Genomic DNA, 18,285 nt, shown 5'->3' with positions numbered 1-18,285 from the left:
CCCATATGAGCAGGAGCACCCACTGCCAGCAGGACAAGGGCAGCCTGATGCCAAAAGTGGCAGTAGGGTCAGCTGCCCACAACGCAGACTGGGCCTCAGGTTGTGCTTCTTGTTTGCAGTTCACTATGCGAGGCCAGTGATCATCCTGGGGCCAACGAAGGACCGAATTAACGACGACCTCATCTCTGAATTCCCACACAAGTTTGGTTCCTGTGTGCCCCGTAAGTCCTAGCTGGCACTCGATGCCTTTGCTGGAGGGAGGGGAAAGTGGCGGCTCTGCTACTTGCAGGGTCTAGCCCGTGGCATGGGGATGCGGCTGGGAGCACGGGTGGGTTTTCTCCCTCCCAGGAGGTTTGGCATACAGCGCTCTGGGTTGGCTCACAATGCCCACTCTCCTCCAGACACTACCAGGCCTCGGCGTGAGAATGAGGTGGATGGACAAGACTACCACTTTGTCGTATCCCGTGAACAGATGGAGAAAGACATCCAGGACAACAAGTTCATAGAGGCTGGGCAGTTCAATGACAATCTCTATGGGACCAGCATTCAGTCAGTGCGGGCAGTGGCAGAGAGGGTGAGTGTCAGGTGGCATTCCTCGGACTGGGACACATCCAGCCCAAACCTGGACGCATTCAGCAGTTCCCCTCCTCTCCCTGTGTTGTTAACGAAGGGCTGTAACCATGCTAAGCAAGCATGGCACGAGCCTCTCCTCCCTCCAAAGTCCTGCCAAGCCATGTGGCTGCTTTTCTCAGCCATGTTACTCCACCTCACTGTCGTATCTGTCATCCAAACTCCACACAAAAGCCTGGCACTGGTGGCACCAGCCTCGTGCTCGGGAGCTCTCAGGGCAAAGGTGCCCAGCTGCCCTCTGCGAAGCAGTGGCGTTTCCTCCGCAGGAGTACTGGAGTGTGCCGATGCCTTGTAAATTGTTTCACAGGTTCAGAGAAAGATTCAGTCCCTTTTGCTGCTGTCCTGCCCTAAGCAGGCAGGAACATAAGGCCACTGGGAGTTGGCTTGTGTCTCAGGACTGCTGTTTCAGCTCTGTGGCTCCTCTCTTTTGTAAGCACATCTCTATGAGCAAGCTGTTTTCTTCACAGAGTAGACTGTGTGGGTAGGTCTGATCCCGATCATCTCCTTTCCAGGGGAAACACTGCATACTGGATGTGTCTGGCAATGCTATCAAGAGGTTGCAACAAGCACAACTTTATCCCATTGCCATTTTCATCAAACCAAAATCCATTGAAGCTCTCATGTAAGTGCAACACCATGTTCTGTGCCTCTCCAGGGTGAGCAGCTCTGGCATGTTTGGGGTTTTTATGTGTGCTGCCTCTGCTTTTTAGAAAGCAGCAGAGGTTGCTGCAGGTGCTGAAGTCCCTTGTTAAGAGAAGGTGGGCCCATTGCTGTCTCTGTAGTGTCCCTCCACGTCTAATGCCATGGTGCATCCAGGTTCCATGGATTGCTCTGGCTTAAAGCCCTTCGTTCACCCCAAAGAGGATTATCCATGGGAAATCTAAAAATGCTCCCAAATGTGCCTGATGTAACCTGCTCACCTGGGCCCTGAGTCCAGCCAGAAGAGCTGCTGACAGCCTGTAGCAGTGGATCACAGCTGGATGGTGGCTGAGCCTGGGGAACAGGGAGGAGATGTTTCCTGTGTGCCTAAGGGGGACCTTTTGCTTGTCCTGTTGCTCCTGGCCCTGGGGAGCACAGGCTGGAAAGGAGATAGCTTGCATCTCTTCCAAGCAGCGATAGAGAATATTGTCTCTGAGGAGATTCAGTAGCTCAGATGGACTCTGAGATCAGAAGAGACTCTGCTGGCACTGAGGGGACTGGGAAACCCCCTTCTCAAGCCAGAAGGGGTCGAATTGCTTATTTGAGTGTTGTATGAAGATGAGGGAACCTAGGCAAGGAGGGTGGTGACAGACTCTGGAAAAGCAGGGAGAATTCTGCAGTGGTCTTGCAAATTCAGAGGATTGTCTGGATTTGAGTCCACCTCTGTGCTATGGTGAAGAGGGTGGGGATGGTGATGGGAAGAACTGTTGGGAGTTGAGATGAAGTACCAAGGCAGCAAAGAGCATGTGGGGAAGGGTCCTGCCTTTGAGAGCCTGGTCCTGCACAGCTTCCATTCCTGGTGTGCAGAGGCTTCCCAGGCACCCTGGCTCCATGGGCTATTTTTGCTTCTGCTCATTGCTAAGAAAAAGAGCTAAGTCTCTATTTTTTGTACATGGCAGGGAGATGAACCGGAGACAGACATACGAACAGGCCAACAAGGTCTTTGACAAAGCCATGAAACTCGAGCAAGAGTTTGGAGAGTATTTTACAGGTGAGTGTCCTGAGCAGGCTTGTATCTGATTTATTTTATTTTTCTCACTGGTAGCTGTGACCTCTCTGCCAGCACTGTCGTACTGCAGGGTCATGGGAAAATGTCCAGCTTCATCAAAGCAAAGAAGAAATGGCACTTTGCCAGCAGGGCTCTGCAAAGGGACTGCTTCAAGATCAGTAGATAAGAGTAAACCAGCTCTAGAGAAGGAGACAAGCTGTCAGGCAGGATTTTCAGAGTTTGTGAAAGGTTATCGCCAACTTTAATAATAATAAAAAAAAAGAAAAAATCCCCAGCAGGGGAAGCACAGCATAGATTCAGGGTGCTACAAGGCTACAGGAAATAAAACTCCCTGCATGGGGGAAAGGGGAGCATTTTCAAAAAGAGAAGAGAGTCATTTTAAAGAGGAATGATAAAAAATTAGTGACCTAAATGGTGGAGACTGTCCTGAGTTATTACAAAACATCTCCCAAAAAAAGACTGGAAGTTTGGCTGGCTTCCTAAGTAGTCTTTGCTGAAGAGCCAGTCAGGGGCTGCCTGGCACTTTGTGCCGGCAGAGATGAACTGCTCATGACACAGGCATTCTTGTGCATTAAGGAACTAATGTTTGTAACATGATTAAGTCTGGAAAATCATGGGCACGTGAAGAAGCAGAGAAGCTGTCTCTAACTTTCCTCTAACTTTCTTCTAAAGTTGAGGATTGACAATCCTGCCAAACCCTGTATTACCCACCTAACAGCTATTGGGAAAAATCCCAAGCAGAATATTTTCCAAAAATGGACCTCAGCTGAGCAAACGTATGGGTACAAACAGGGTAAAAGCTTTCCCCAGACCTCCTGTCCCAGGCAGCAGTTCCAGAGCTGCCAGTTGCTCTTCCAGGAAGAGCGCAAAGGAAGCACATGCCATGGTTTTGCCAGACCCTCGGCATGCCATTGTGCACTTGGACAGTGAATTTGAAGTTGACCTGGGGAAGGAACGTTCTTGGCTAAAACCCATTGTCGAAAGAAGTGGGCAATGGCCAGAAGGATGGTCACTGTAGCACATTCTGTGCCAGGAGCTTACAATGAGGGAACAGAGATGCTGGAGGATGGTACTGGCTGGGCTACAGAGGCAGGCTGAATTACCAGAAAGCTTTGGCCCTCCATGTGCATCTTCCCCCTCCACAATGTAGGAAGCACAGTTGAAGTGCTTCGTGTTGTGTCTGTACTAAGCAGCGAGACTGTCACTTGTCTTCGGGCAAGAGTTACTGCTGGGAGCAACAGCCATAAGCTGGCCTTCTCCAGCCTGACGGTGCTGCGATTCCCACTCCACAGCAGAGGAAGCAATAAACACAAGGATCCTTCAGCAGCCGACCAGAGGGGATGGACAAATCCGGCACCTTGGGGTGCGTGCTCGGTGCACACTGGCTAATCTCTGAGGCCCTCCCATTCACTGCGGCAGAGTAGCTGCCGTGCCAGGGCCAGCTGCCCACAGCCTCAGCGTGGTGGCGTGACACAGTTTGCAAAGCTGATTAGCAGCCCATTGTGGAGAACCTGGCCGGCACTTCACACGCCTGAGGAGCCTGCCAGCTCGGGATCAGCTCTTGCTAATCTCCTTGGACACACTGGGTTAACCCTCTGTGTCATCATGTGCCTGTTACAGCTCCTTTGACACAGGTTGTCTCATTTGTTAATTATTGGCCGTGCCACACCGGCCCCTTTGGTGCAGAGTGAAGGCCTTTCCCATAGCTTATGGTGACGAAGGCACAGCGCTGCCTGATGCTCAGGGTCTTGCTTGTTCTCTCCTCTTCCAGCCATCGTACAAGGAGACTCTCTTGAAGAGATTTACAGCAAAATCAAACAGATCATTGAGGACCAGTCCGGGCACTACATCTGGGTCCCGTCCCCAGAGAAACTCTGAAGATGTCCCCCACCTGCTTCCCTGTGAGCAGAAGATCTCTGAAGTCCCACCCCGCCTAAGCCCTCTGCCCCAAGGGGGAGGGATATGAAAACTATTCCTGCCCCCTTTTTTAGATCGTCGCAAAATTGAGTTTTCTAGTCCTGTTTCTTTTGTTGGGATGAACTCATCTCATTCATCACGTGACTGTTCCCACCATTCCTGCATGGACCTTCCCACTGCTCCATTAGAGACAGATGAGAACCCATTCAAGGTCGTTTTTTATTATTATTATTATTATTACTGTTATTATTAACTAAACTGAGAATCAAGATGGGAGGAGGTGGCTAAGGACTAACATAAGAAACAAGTGAAACAATGGACTCTGAGCACATGAGCTAGTATCAGAGCTCCAGGGGCATTTTTCCAAGTGTGACTGTCTAGCAGCTCTGAACAGTGTGACAGAAAGGCAGTAGAAAGCATTTTATTTATCTGTATATGTAATTTATATATAATATATAGAGAGATATTATATATATATTATATATATGTGTGTGTATGTGGACTAGGAAACCTGAGGGACCTCTCTCAAAAGTTATTGTATTATTGCAAGGATCTTTTAGTTTCTCTGTCCCAACCGCTGGGCATAGGGAGTCCACTGGGGCAAGAAGAGCTCAGAACGGTACCAGGTGCTTCGGAAGCATCTCCTGTTGTGGCCAGCCTCCTGCCAGCTGCCCCAGGCCTATGAGGCAGAGCAGAGACTGGTACACTGCCTGTGCAGAAGGGACCAGAGGTCCAGAGTAACACAGCAAGGAGCAGCAGCTCATCTGAGTGAGGCTGGGAGACTCAGCAGGAGGCTGCAGAACAAGAGAATGGATGATACTACATATTAAATTGCACATTGTTTTACACACCACCTTATGTGTTTGCATGAGAGGTTTCCTTTTGGTTCTATTTTTTTAAGCTGATTTTAAACCAAAACCATATTGTGTTGGTGTGTTGGCTTTTTTTTTTTCATTATTCCATTTTTCTCTTGTTAATAATGAACTGAATGGGTATAAAATCCAGTTTTTTAACTTATTTTTTAAGCTGGCTCTATTGTAAATAGAATCTAGAATCTAGATCTGCAGTGTTTAGTTAGGAAATACTCTACCGGTCACATGGAACAAATGTACTTGCTGACCTGTGTTGCTGTGGAAAACTTGGGACATTGGGCTGGCCCGGTACCTGTGGGCTCAGGTGAAATGACCCATTTTAGCTTGTGGCAGCACGCTCACATTCCTTTCTGCGTTAGCCACTGGCAGGAAAAGCCCCACGCTGTGCCTTGGATGGACACTCACACTTTTCCAAATCAGTAACAGAATTGAAGAACTTCCTCCCTCTTCCCTGCTCCATGCCAAATTCCTGGCTCTGCTGCATGCAGGTGGTGGTGGTGGCCTTCCCAGTGGAAGGGCCATCCTTCCAGCACAGCAGCTGCTCTGGGAGCTGAGGCTTGGGCGGTCGCCTCGCCTGGTTCTGTCTCTGACATCTCTGCATAAATCCTCTTTCTGAAATTGGGCTCTGCTCCCTCTCTCAAGGTCACCTTAGAAAAGCAAATTGGGTGCCCTGTGCTCGCAGGTCTGTGGGGTGGGGGGATCAGAGTTGCACCCATCTGCTGTGCACTGGGATTTTTCAAGCGAGGCAACTGTTGGTGCTGAGACAGTTGGCCCTAAGATGAGAAATGTCTTTGAGGACACTTTGGCTTCCACGCGTGAATGGGGCTCCATCATGGGAACAGAGCCGTGTGTGAAGCTGGGGGGAAACTTGCACAGCCTTTGGGAAGGAGCTATGTTGCTGGGTACTCATAATACAGGTAGCAGAGCGCTCCCACCTTACAAAGAATTGGTGAATGCTGTTTCTCGAACACAGTGCCACGCACCAGAAGAAAGGAGGTCACCATACGAGCACGAGCAGGTAAGTCTTGGCCCATTCTCTCTCCCCTATTTTATAGGGGTAAGTGAACGTGCGGGGTGCTGGTCCCCTTTCCTGAAGGTAACGGTTATTAGTGTGTCAGTCAGTACATGGTGCGCACAGGCCCCGGTTTTCAGCGTGAACAAGAACTGCTGTAAGACTGTACATGTACTGTCTGGTGAGAAGCTGTCTTTACTCATCCTGCATCACAAGGAGCCCTGCGGGGACCAAGCAGCTTCCTGGGACAGAAAGTGCTGCAGAAGAGATGCAGCTGCTAGTGCAGTGGAGGGCAGGAAGGATTCTGCTGTCAGTGGGACTGACCCTAAAGGAGTGAACTTTGGCAATGGATTCCCGTTCGGCATCTAGCCCCCTGCCCAGCTGGTCCTGCTCTGGCTGCTATAAACAGCGGTCTCTGGAGAAGTGGAGTAAGTGAAACAAAAGTCCTTAAGATGCTAGTCACACTGTTCCTGTCTTTTTTTTTGTCTTTTTTTTTTTTTTTTTTCCCCTAATAGCCTGTCTCCCTCTCATCAAGTCACATGGAGAAAAAGATGATGTACTCCATGGCATAGCTGACAGTATCGAATCGATCATGACAACACTAGTTGGTTACCAGTGTTTCTTCCAAGGAGGCATATATTTTTAATAAACAGAGAATTGCAAAGAACCCTGGCTTTGAGACCTTCTTGTAGAGTCCTTCATTGTGTGCTAGATCTGGTATTTTTAGCGCTGATCTTAGCAACTATTGATATGGTCTCTCCAAAGCAAACTTAAGCGTTGACGGTGGTTTTAAAAAACAGGAAAAAATTGCTTTTTTTAGTATAAGGTGTCACTAAGAACTTGCCTAAAAAAAAAAAAAGTAAATAAAAAAAAAAGGGAAGAAGAAAGGAAGTGGGCTTATTTACAGCTGAAACCAGGCCACTGAAAAGCTCTTTTCGTTGGATTGTTGTAACACAGGTTGACTCTGCTCTGATGAATTGACACCATAAATGTATTTTGGGTCACACTTTGAATTGTGGGGAGTTTGCTTTACAAATGCTGATCAAATAGTAAGGTTTACATGCTGCTACATAATTATTCCTGTATTGGATATAAAGACAGCAAAGTAACTACCTAGTCCTGCTAGCATAGAATATCTTTTTACAGTTTAACATGCTGTTTAGACATCAGAGAGAAGAAAGTTGTAAAGACTAGTATCTTTGTCTAGTACCTTTAAACGCAGAGACCAGGAGTGTTCACTGGAAGACAAATGTGGTTCATGGGGTATCATTATACATTCCTGCCTGAATCTGCTTTGTCATTTAGCTGAGCTAATTGAAAGGTGAGAGGGTTTTGGTTTTAAATCTTGAATGGTTTTTTTTTTCCTTTCAAACTGCAGATGAGAAGTGAGATTTCAGGGGAACAGGGGTGTTGTACTGACCATGGACATACATTTTGCAATCAGTTCACAGTTTATGAAGCTCATTGGACAAATAAAATACAGTTTAAAAACTCCTTTAACTGATCAGGTCAACAGTCTTGTAGTGGTGGTTGTCCGTAAAACACTGGAAGATTAAACAGTTGCTAGGCAGATCTTATGCTAGCATTACCACTCCCAAAAAACAGTTTCCTTACATAGTGATGGATTTGGAATGATGAAGTTGATCTAAAGCATCACAGGAACGTCCATTAATGGCTGCCACAGTAGCTGCCAGGCTTCTCTCTCCAGTCCGCAGAGTTAGTTCCAGTAACTCCAAGTTGCAGTATGTGGATCTGCAGACATTTCTCCCTAGACAATCCATGATGTGTCCTGAGCTGATGTGTCATCTTGATCTGCTCTGACAGTGAAACGTTAAGGTTCCAGTGGGGAGAGGAATGTGGGGTTATGTTCTCAGATAGATCATGCCACTCCTGTAAGGTGGAGACAACCACTGGAAGAGTAACCCACATGCTGAGAGAATGAGGCTGGCATGAAGGGAAAGAAGAACTTGCTCTTTTGAAGCTTTTTAACGAGCTATTTTTCTGGCTAAGGGCGAATTGCTCTACCTACCAGGACTTTGCTAATGTCCTGGGCCATACAATAGCAGAGCATTGTCCCGGTAATGGTCCTGTCTCACTGTGAAATGGGGGTGGGGTGGTTCTTTTCTCTCCCAAGATGTCCTGCTACAGATGCCTGCAACAGGCATGAAACTAATCTGCCCTAAGACACTTCTAGAAAATTAGACCATAAGCTGCTTGTGCTATAGAGAAACATGTCTATGCTTCTGTGGGCAGCTCTGGTTGGTTAACTGTCTTGGCCCTTGTTAAGCAGACGAGCATGGGATCTGTGAGGCTACGGGAAGAGGTGTTTAAAAAGAATTTAATAGTTTTCTCAAAAATTTTCTCCCTATTGGTGCCTGAGATGCAGGCACCTGGGTAGCTGTCTTAGATACAGCTTTTCTTGCTAATGATGCTTGGCAGGATAACCTTCAAGGACTGCTATTCTCTGCTTCCCTCAAGCTGTTACAGCAGGATACGTGGCACTAAAGCATCTGCTGTGAAGCAGGTAAAGTTATCATCATGTTAAAGTTGTCTCTTTCCTTGAAGAATCCTTAGGTAGCCCCTGACCTTATGTGTTTGTTTATATGCCTTGCCTCCAAAATGAGGGTCATGTTGTTTTAGTTTTTTTAATCCCAAGGAAAAACATGAAGTTGTTTGGGTCAGTCAGGGCAGCATCTGTTAATCGTGCAAGCACACAGGAGCACTGTGGGACTAGCAATACCTTGTTGGGGCCACACTTGGCTCACTACAGGGGTGATGGTGGTATTTCCTCCCTTAGTTCCAATGCTACTTGACAAAAGCTTCTGCCCAATCCTCTGATGAGCTTCAGCCCTCTTCTGATTACCCCGATTTCTGATTACTGTGATCACTTCAATTCTAAGTGCTAGTGGCCAGACCAGACCCTCTTCTTTCCTGCCTCTCCAGAATGCTCAGTGCAGCCCGACATCAACAGCAGCGAAGCTCTTCTCAGACTGTATGCTGGCAGGTAGCCCGAGGTACACCCCGAGTGGAAAGCGGCTGGAGAGCCAGTGCTCCCACTGCAGGTGCCTCTGGGTGAGAGGTGGCAGAAGGGGCTCCAGGGCTCAGCAGCTGTGGCTCCATCTTCTCCACCCTGCCCCACTCCTGGACTCTTCTCAGCAAGGAATTTTTTTTCCTGGGCAGGTTCCCTGCAGCCACATTCCTAGGGGCTGAGTGGTAAAAATATCCTCTCCCTGTAGACCCATTCTCCCAGTCACATTGTATTTCCCTTGTACCTCTAGACTGTTGCTGCTCCCCAAACAGTTAAGAAATTATCAGATTAGGAAAAAAGAAAGAGCATCAAATACAGGCTGGGGAAAGGGGGGAAATTTGTGAACTACTGCCCTAGAGGATATATTTGTGTTCTCAGAAGCAAGGAAGGACTCTGCAGTTACAGAGCAAGGGTCCAGCACACCCTGTAACTTCCACAATGATGTGTAGATCAGAAACTACTGCTGCAATGCCACCCTCCGGAGCAATCTGTGAACATCTCAGGATGAGAAGCCAGAGTCACTAGCTGAAATGATGCTGCAACAAAACAGTGATCAATAAAAAAAGACAACTGGGGGAAGAATGAGCAGCACTGAATTTTTTTTTTTTTTTTTTTTTTTTTTTTCAGGTCGGCTGTTGCTGGCTTAAAAAGATTTATAGCCCAGAGTCATCCTAGCTGGGCCACTGAACTATAAAGCAACATTTAGCCTAGTAAAATAAACACCGGGCCACCCTGCATCTACACTACCAAACGCAGTGCAAAGCAGAGTGACTGCATGCAAACTACCTATTGGGAATGGTCACTGGAAATCCAGCTAATTAAGGTCTGATTCAACTAGGAGAAGAATTCTTGCCCTACTTAAAACCTACAGTAAATACTAAGCCTGGAATAAAACGTACAATGCAAAAACGTGCAAAGAAGTGAAAAGTACTACCAGCAGAGTCTGTAACTGATCTGATCTGGACTCCTTAGTAAAGTCTGTAGCATAAAAGAAACCAAACTGAGCATCTCCAAGGAAAAAAATTCAAACAATTCTGGCCATAGGCAAAAATGCATTTAATGCTTGCTACCCTCTACTATGGCTGTATGTAATTACCTGCTACACTTACTGGACAAATGTGACCTTCTCATCTGGTACAGTGTGACACCTCTACCTGTTTGTGTGTTTGTGTAAGTAAGTCAGAACAGAGAACAATAATTAAAGCCAGCCTGGCAAGCATCAAGGAGATACTACAGGCAGCAATGGATACCTTTGACTCCATGGCATCATTTGCAGTCCCTGCATTAATGCGATGTAGCATACATCTCCAAAACTGTGACTCCAAAAGAATTTTCTGTGGCATTTGAGGCCTGGTTTTTTTATGGGTTCAGAGGTGTTTCTTATTAAACAGACAACACATTGTGCATTAAAGATCTGAAAGCAACGGCTCACAGAGATCCAAATTAGACCTGGTGAACTGAGCACACCTACCCTAGGTGGAGAATTTACTCTAAACAGATCCATCCTTCCTATGTGTGTCTCACAGGAGGCATCTGCATCAGGCACCCTGGGTGATTTGTCTGGGTATCATAAATGCACTGGTTTGAAGTAAGTTCAGCGGAAGTGGCTTCCACTGCTTACACTACCTCAGCCTGAAGAACAAAGGCCCTGTGGTAGACCTCAGGAACAAGAACATGTACATAACCTCCAGTTGAACATAATTATTTTTTGCTTTCATCTTTGCATCCTGCTTGACTATTTCCACCAAGGTACCTTCCTGTTCCTACCAATACATAGTTCTAGCTAGCTGAGCCTGAAGAGCAACAAGACACTTCACAACAAACTCTCTAGCAGGCAGCACCAGTCTCAGCTATGGCATCCAGTATCTTGCTGTCACAGGCAACAGATCCTATAAACATCCAAATACTTCCCTGGTTGCCACCTTCAATGTAACTCATTCCTTTAGGGAGTCCCTTTCTTGCACTATTATCCAGAAGCTGATACTAACCTGTGCAGTACTGCAAAGCATGTAGTACAATATGTTTCTACTCAATGTTGCCGCAAATGCCGCACTGACTTATGTGTCTGCATGTACCTGCCTTCAGGAGATGACCTTGTATCCAGCTGCACAACAGACATGAGGATGTGGCAGCTATGCTAAGGGCTGCTAACTAGCTTCAGCTGTAGGATGCAAAGCAGTGCTTGCTGCACACAAAAAGCACTAATACTTGGTTTACTCAGACTGTGAAAAGAAGACAGACGTGGAGCATTGAGAAGAGACTGCAACGCAGCTGGCTTTTTTAATTGCTTCTTGGCTTTGACCACTACACTAAGCACACTACTAAACTCTTCTTTCAGAGCATGGCTTTCAGAATGAACTATGACTAATGCAGTTTCTTCTTTTCTATAGCCACCATCCTTCTGTTAGTGGCCATGTCCTCTGTCTGAATAGGCTTTAATAATCTGGTTCTAAGTAAAATGTATTTTTAAATTTTAAAAATAAAATTAAGTAAGTCTTAACCTCAAGCCAGATGATCTTACAGCTGAAAGATACTGCTGTCCATCAGCCCTGCCTTCTGTGTAATGTTTGTAGAGTAAGCAGCAAAGCACTTTTAGCTCTCTAGTAAGCAAACCAGAGGACCTGAGATTACTGTTGCAGTGTTCCTCAGGGTGCTTGAATATCCTCTTAAAGAAACTGCAAAAGAATCCACTTACAGGATGTATGCCTAGTTATACATCATGCAAATGTATACATGGTCTGTTCCACAAAGATACAATATACCATCTTTGCTTTGACCTGCGTTGTACCTGCTTACTATAGTGCAGCAGCCCTTACCCATCAGCTATGATACCTACTTCATCTTCTAGGCAACTGACAGCCTGAATCTGTGTTTTTCAATCAAGCTCCCTGTCAGCCTCTTTTTTTTTAAAAAAAAAAAAAAAAAAAAAGGAAGGAAAAACTCCTATACTAAGTATATCTAGGCTCTGCTAGAACCCACAGTACTAGTCCCCAGGCACTCAAAGGGCTTTATTGGAATGCACTGTTGCTCCTGCCACTCCAGTCACCTTCATTTCCTTCCAGAGAAGAGCTGGCACATTGGAAAATGCATGGCCTTGGGTTCATATGCAGGTAGAATGCAACCGCAATTTGTCCCCCAGAGTTAGGACACCGTGAGGTGTCATGGAGCACATCTGCGCTACGGTACAGAAGACAACACTTAGGCCATGTTTTTTCTGATTTCCGAACCTGCCAGTGAAAGAGCAACAGTTGTACAGACCTAATTATGTTTCTTAACACTACTCCACCTCTCCACATTCCTCACTATCCACATTGAATTTCAGGTGGGAGTATCTCTTCAACTCAGTTGCAGTAAGATCCATCCATTTACCAGCCTGTGTTTTTATATGGATTTGGGGGCATTTCATGCTTGTATTGGCTTTGTGTGGCAAGGTTTTGGTAGTGGGGGGGGTGGGGCGGTTACAGGAGTGGCTTCCATAGGAAGCTGCAGGAAGCTTCCCCTGTGTCCAACAGAGCCCATACCAGGCAGCTCCAAGACGGACCCACCGCCAGCCAAGGCTGAGCCTATCAGTGATAGTGGTAGCACCTCTGGGAGAACACATTTAAAAAGGAAAAAAAAGTTGCTGGGACAGACAGAAACAGCAGCCGGAGAGAGGAGTGAGAACATGTAAGAGAAACAACCCTGCAGACCCCCAGGTCAGTGAAGAAGGAGGGGGAGGAGATGCTCCAGGCACCAGAGCAGAGATTCCCCTGCAGCCCGTGGGGAAGACCCTGGTGAGGCAGGCTGTCCCCCTGCAGCCCAGGGAGGTCCACGGTGGAGCAGATCTCCACCTGCAGCCTGGGGAGGACCCCACGCCGGAGCAGGTGGGTTCCCGAAGGAAGCTGTGACCCCGTGGGAAGTCTGCGCTGGAGCAGGGTCCTGGCAGGACCTGCAGATCTGTGGAGAGAGGAGCCCACGGAGCAGGTTTTCTGGCAGGACTTGTGACCCCGTGGGGCTCCCACGCTGGAGCAGTCTTCTCCTGAAGGACTGCATGCCATGGAAAGGACCCATGCTGGAGCAGTTCATGAACTGCAGCCCGTGGAAAGGACCCACGTTGGAGAAGTTCGCGGAGGACTGTCTCCTGTGGGAGGTACCCCACACTGGAGCAGGGGAAGAGTGTGATGGGTCCTGGCCCTGAGAAGGATGAAGTGGCTGAAATAACGTGTAATGAACTGACTGTAAACCCCACCCCCTGTGCCCCTGTGCCACTGGGAGCGGGGGGGTAGGTGGAGAATCTGGGAGTGAAGTTGTGCCCGGGAAGAAGGCAGGAGGAGAGCAGGTGTTCTGAGATTTGGTTTTATTTCTCATTACCCTACTCTGGTTGATTGGTAATAAATTGAGTCAATTTTCCCCAAGTTGAGTCTGTTTTACCCATGACGGTAATTGGTGAATGATCTCTGTCCTGTCCTTATCTCAACCCGCAAGCCCTTTGTTATATTTTCTCTCCCCTGTCCAGCTGAGGAGGGGGAAGTGATAGAGCAGCTTTGGTGGGCACCTGGTGTTCAGCCAGGGTCAACCCACCACAATGCTGAACTGTGACTGGCGTATTACAGTTAGTAGTTGTTGCACAAGAAGAGTGAGCGATCACTCAGACAGATCTGATCTAGTACTTAGTTTATTGAGTTTTAATCAGTAAATTTGGGTATGTAAAATACTTAATAAGTACAGATGGATTGGCGGTCAATACTATTTACTACAGTTAAAGTTAGTATGGGATAAAAAGGTTATCACTTAAGCTTACTATACATATCTTAAACATTACATACATGCAAAAAATGTCACTTACCAACCCATTGATGCCTGGTGTCAGGTAAGGGATCTCTCAGCCTCAAGCGGTAACCTTGAGAGGCATCCCTACTCAAGGGGAGATCACCCCAGCGCAGCCAGCTCCTATAGAGCTGATGGCTGCAGATATTTATAGTGTGAAGTGGTTGATTTGTAGTCAGATTTTCTGCTGTGTAATGCAGTTTCAGCTGCTTATCAGCCCGGTCTCCAGCCAAACTGTTTTTTGGGGGTTTGGTGCCGAGTTCTCACCAATAGCCTCATCCAATAGGATTAACTTTGACTAGGCCTACTTGCTGAGCATCTGCCTGGAGTAGTCTATAAACAGCAGTACCTAGTCAAAGTTTTAGCTTTTTCTGTGAGCTAAATAGTACCTGCTCTTTTTTATTCTAAATTGTGAAACTGGCAAACAGCTCTGAATTCTTGTCCATACTGAAATGGACTGAGAACTAAACTATCTGATAAATATTTATGTAGCAAGGCAGCTATGACATCCAGAGGAGATGCCTGGTCTCGGAATACTTTTATTGTTCTCATTGCCACTTACTACTAAAATCAGGTATTGAAACCAACCTGTTACACAACAGCAGACACATCTCATGAAAAAGTTAAGTATTTATTTCTAACTGTTATATAGCTCCAGAGAATGAAAATTATTCTCTAGAGGAAAACAATTTATTCAACAAACACTTCCTAAAAAGCACATAACTTAACTGCCAACAAGAAGGAGATCCTGGTTTCTTCTCCACTGCTCCCATGACACCATGCCTTCACAGAGCTAACAGTCTCTTTCATTCAGCAGAACGTTTCCAAGAGAAACTGCTGTCCTCCTTTTTCGCAGTTGAGGCTGTCATTCTTCTTCATTTGGAAGAAACCGTTTTGCTCTGTCCAATTTGTCCAGAACCTCACTATAAAGACCAATCATCTGGAGAATATAAGCACCATAGTTGTCAACAAGGATGGATAAAGTTGTATCATTCAACTAGATAATATAACAAAGTGACAGGGAACAGAAGCAAGGGAATAGGTGGGAGACTATCACCAGCTTCTAAACCTAAAATTTCAGATTGATGTGAAGATTTTGGCACAGATTTAAATACAGTGGTTTAAGAAAAAATAGGTAAATCAGTGCAACCTAACAAAGGTGGTTTTATTTATACTGACATAAAGCATAGTTTATTGCTGAGTCTTATATCAGTGAATAAACCTATTGACAGAATCACAGAATGGCTGAGGTTGGAAGGGAGTGATCTCAATTCTTATTGTCTTAACTGATGTACTCAAAATGGTATAAAAGCTGCAACCAGCTCTTGATTGCCCAGCTCGTGCATAAGACAACAAATGATGACTGCATATACCAGCCAGGCTGCACTGTGTTGCAATCAAGGTAGGAGCACTAGCCAAAAACCATAGAGAGAAGCTTACTTGTGACAGAATAAGAAAAAGTGTCAATGCTTTCTGCAGAGGTACTAGCCCTGAAATTTCTCCCTCACAGGAAGTGGCTAAGCCACACCTGAAAAGATGAGCTTTAATAATTTTATTCACATCAGCTTAAATCCTATTCATAAGACACTAGATTATACCAGAAACCAAGCCTGAAAGTATTCATACAACAGCTGATTTAAGTAAACTGGTACAGCACTTTGACTTCAGTGAAAGCAGGCAAGGTACAAGGGTTCTCCCATGGCCACAAATAGTCAGAAGTTTATTTCCAGTCAGCCATTTAAATGATCCTTCCAGTAAAAGGACACTACATTACTTTTTCTATGGTCTATCAAAACTCTTCTGGCCTCATTTTGAAAAAATCTTTTGGCATCAAGCTCTCCCAAAATATTTAGGTACCATGCTTCTCCTGAAACTCTTTACAGATCATCTGTAGTGGTTTCTTCACCCAGATCCATATCTCAAACTCAGGCTAGACAATCCCCCATCCTCAAATCCATCTGCTTACACTTACGTGGCCTTCGTAGCTTTTCTTCAGAGACCCTAAGTGATTGAGCAAACGCATTCCTAATCCACACCACTGCTCAGCTTCCTTATATTTACCAACAGTATACTGAAATATTCCTGTATTCCAGGCTCTTGTCATCAACCAAAGGATCTCTGTCTCTGGGTAAGCATCCTGGAGTAGCAAAGAAGCAGCAGCTCATCAGAAAATACTCTTACTTCAAACCTGACAAGTGAAGAGCGCATCAGAGTTCAGTTTTAAAGTGGGAAAACAGTTGGGTTTTGGGGTGGTTTTTTTCTTCATAAGCAAAGGGCAATTCCTTCAGAGCCATCCTGTACTTCACAGCTCATCTGCACTACTCTCAAACAGCTTGTTTCTAACACGGGTAAGTCATGTTGCAATTGCCTACTGGTAGGTCAGAAAATACAACTCTGTGGGACTGGGAATGATACTAGAATGGAATTATGCTTTCCAACAGCCTATCAGCAGACAGGCTGAGCTTGCTGTCACATTACTTTCCTGTTTATCCAAACAGTACTGAATGGCAGGACATAGTTGCTCACTACAGATGAGAAGCAGCAGTTCTTACGTCTTCAGAATTTCTTTATCCACTGTGGCAATGGCTTGCCAGAGTGAAAGCTGCCCTTATAACTGCAGAACAGAAGCCAGAGTACCCAACAATACTTTGAACCTGGTGGGGAACTGATTCAGTTGGGGAAGGGAAGGAGAAGCAGATATTTGCCATGCAAATCCTTAAGGGGAGGCTGGAAGGACTTCTTTTCCCTCTTTGATAGATACTTCTCATCCTAAGTAAGAGGGCGCAGAGTGAATTTTTGAACTGCAACATCCATTTCTGAATAGGAGGTATAAATCATGAGTGGTGTACCATCTTTCTAACTGATAATGAACTGATGTAATGCCCCAGTGTCCACCTCCTAGCATGGTACCAATTAGTACCTGCTGCCATGAGCAAGACTGCAAAAGAAGGCCTTCTAGTACTGTGAAATCTTGCTGTTATGAGTATCAGTCCACATTAACACTTCATTCATATCCCTCAACAAGAAAATTATCAAAGTTACAGACGAGAACTTTGGTGAAAGGCAGGCACAAATGTGGACACATTTTTGGGGAAGTCAGGAACAGCATATATTTATGCCACTTATATAAAAGAAGAGATATTCAAACCTGACTAAAGGAACAGCCATGCAACAGAATGAAGCTATGAAACATAGTATTGGTTTCATTAATCCTGAACAGGAATGCTCCTTAACTGATTTTTAGCTATGAAATTCTAAGTAGAAATGTCTGACTTCCTCAGTACAACTGCCTTCACTGTACAGCATTATGCTTCAGGCCTGAAAGGAGCAGCAGAAATGCTTACTGAAAGATTTTACTCTCCATATACCTGTCCTCACAGAAACAAGACACATGGTGCCACAAGTACTGACAGCACAGGAATCTAGTTCTAGGTCATTTGGGAAAAATAGTAACATAGTAAGTTCCCAAATACATTTAACAAAACAGAGCTGAGAAAAAAGCAGGACCAGTATCCAAATTTTAGCTGGCTTTAAACTGATCTGGAAAAGTAATCTGCATTTAAAAAACTATATTCAGCATAAGAATGTAGAAAGCAAGAGGAAGAAAGATGGATGTTCTAGCTCAAGATGTTTCTAAAATAGGCACTGTAAATTTGGCCTTAGATGTCTCTAAAAAAGCCCTTACAAAATCCAGGGAAATTCATAATTCAGTCATAAGTATCCAAGAGGCATTTCTTTTGAGGTAATTTCAGTGTATCTTTTACTGAAAAAGTCTTAACTGCTCCATATATAACACTATGTAATGTTCAGTCTACTAATGATTCTCATTCTGGAGAGAATTTTTTTAAAATGTGCTCAGAATCATCTCTCAAGCCCTTGTTTTCCTGTTCTACTTACTGTGCTGCTAACTACACTCAGAGCATCTTCAAAGTAGTGCCACACCTCCTGCAGTACACAGGCATCCAAGTCTGTTAGTCCAGTCGGCAAAGAAAGATTAATCAAACTATGTAGGCATTTGCTGAGAATTGAAACAGAGCAAAAGAGGAAACAATAAATACCAAGTGCACAGCTTCTTTTTAGTATCAGCAGCACACTAACTTACGTCTCTATGATTGTCAGACAGACATGTCCACCTTGGTGCTTACTACACTCACATTCTTATAGCAGAAACGTATCTTTTCCTAGTATCGGATCTCATTCATACAAACTATGCAAAAAGAGAGCCAAGAGCAGCAAGTATTTCATTATTTTCATTGCTGGGCTCTAAAGTAACACAAAAGGAAAGACATAATATTTTCTAGGGTGGTACACA

The 18,285-nt window shown here is 45.4% G+C and overlaps 2 protein-coding genes across 25 annotated transcripts in view; one reads left to right on the top strand and one right to left on the bottom strand.

The window, feature by feature from the left end:
• The window catches only part of DLG3 (discs large MAGUK scaffold protein 3), an 85,724-nt gene extending 73,729 nt beyond the window's left edge, over positions 1-11,995 (top strand). For 9 of the 15 annotated variants that reach the window (XM_049827362.1, XM_049827363.1, XM_049827361.1 and 6 more), the window contains 5 exons: positions 120-221; positions 402-574; positions 1,143-1,252; positions 2,229-2,320; positions 4,110-6,646. In XM_049827362.1, coding sequence (XP_049683319.1) covers positions 120-221; positions 402-574; positions 1,143-1,252; positions 2,229-2,320; positions 4,110-4,216 — 584 coding nt within the window. In that variant the 3' untranslated portion in view covers positions 4,217-6,646. The other 6 variants (XR_007509376.1, XR_007509375.1, XR_007509372.1 and 3 more) reach the window with 5 other exon arrangements.
• Positions 11,996-14,585: 2,590 nt separating this feature from the next.
• Positions 14,586-18,285, bottom strand: part of TEX11 (testis expressed 11) — a 33,916-nt gene continuing 30,216 nt past the window's right edge. For 4 of the 10 annotated variants that reach the window (XM_049827374.1, XM_049827376.1, XM_049827381.1 and 1 more), the window contains 3 exons: positions 17,871-17,991; positions 15,946-16,110; positions 14,586-14,913 (listed from right to left, as the gene is read on the bottom strand). In XM_049827374.1, the coding sequence (XP_049683331.1) occupies positions 14,839-14,913; positions 15,946-16,110; positions 17,871-17,991 (361 nt within the window). In that variant the 3' untranslated portion in view covers positions 14,586-14,838. Of the gene's footprint in view, positions 14,914-15,945; positions 16,162-17,870; positions 17,992-18,285 lie in introns of those variants that run through there. The other 6 variants (XM_049827380.1, XM_049827383.1, XM_049827375.1 and 3 more) reach the window with 5 other exon arrangements.

The sequence above is a fragment of the Accipiter gentilis genome, chromosome 24, assembly GCF_929443795.1.
Source record: "Accipiter gentilis chromosome 24, bAccGen1.1, whole genome shotgun sequence".
Classification (NCBI taxonomy): domain Eukaryota; kingdom Metazoa; phylum Chordata; class Aves; order Accipitriformes; family Accipitridae; genus Astur; species Astur gentilis.
Note: the sequence above shows the minus strand (reverse complement) of the source record. Positions and strands in the feature narration are given on the sequence as shown.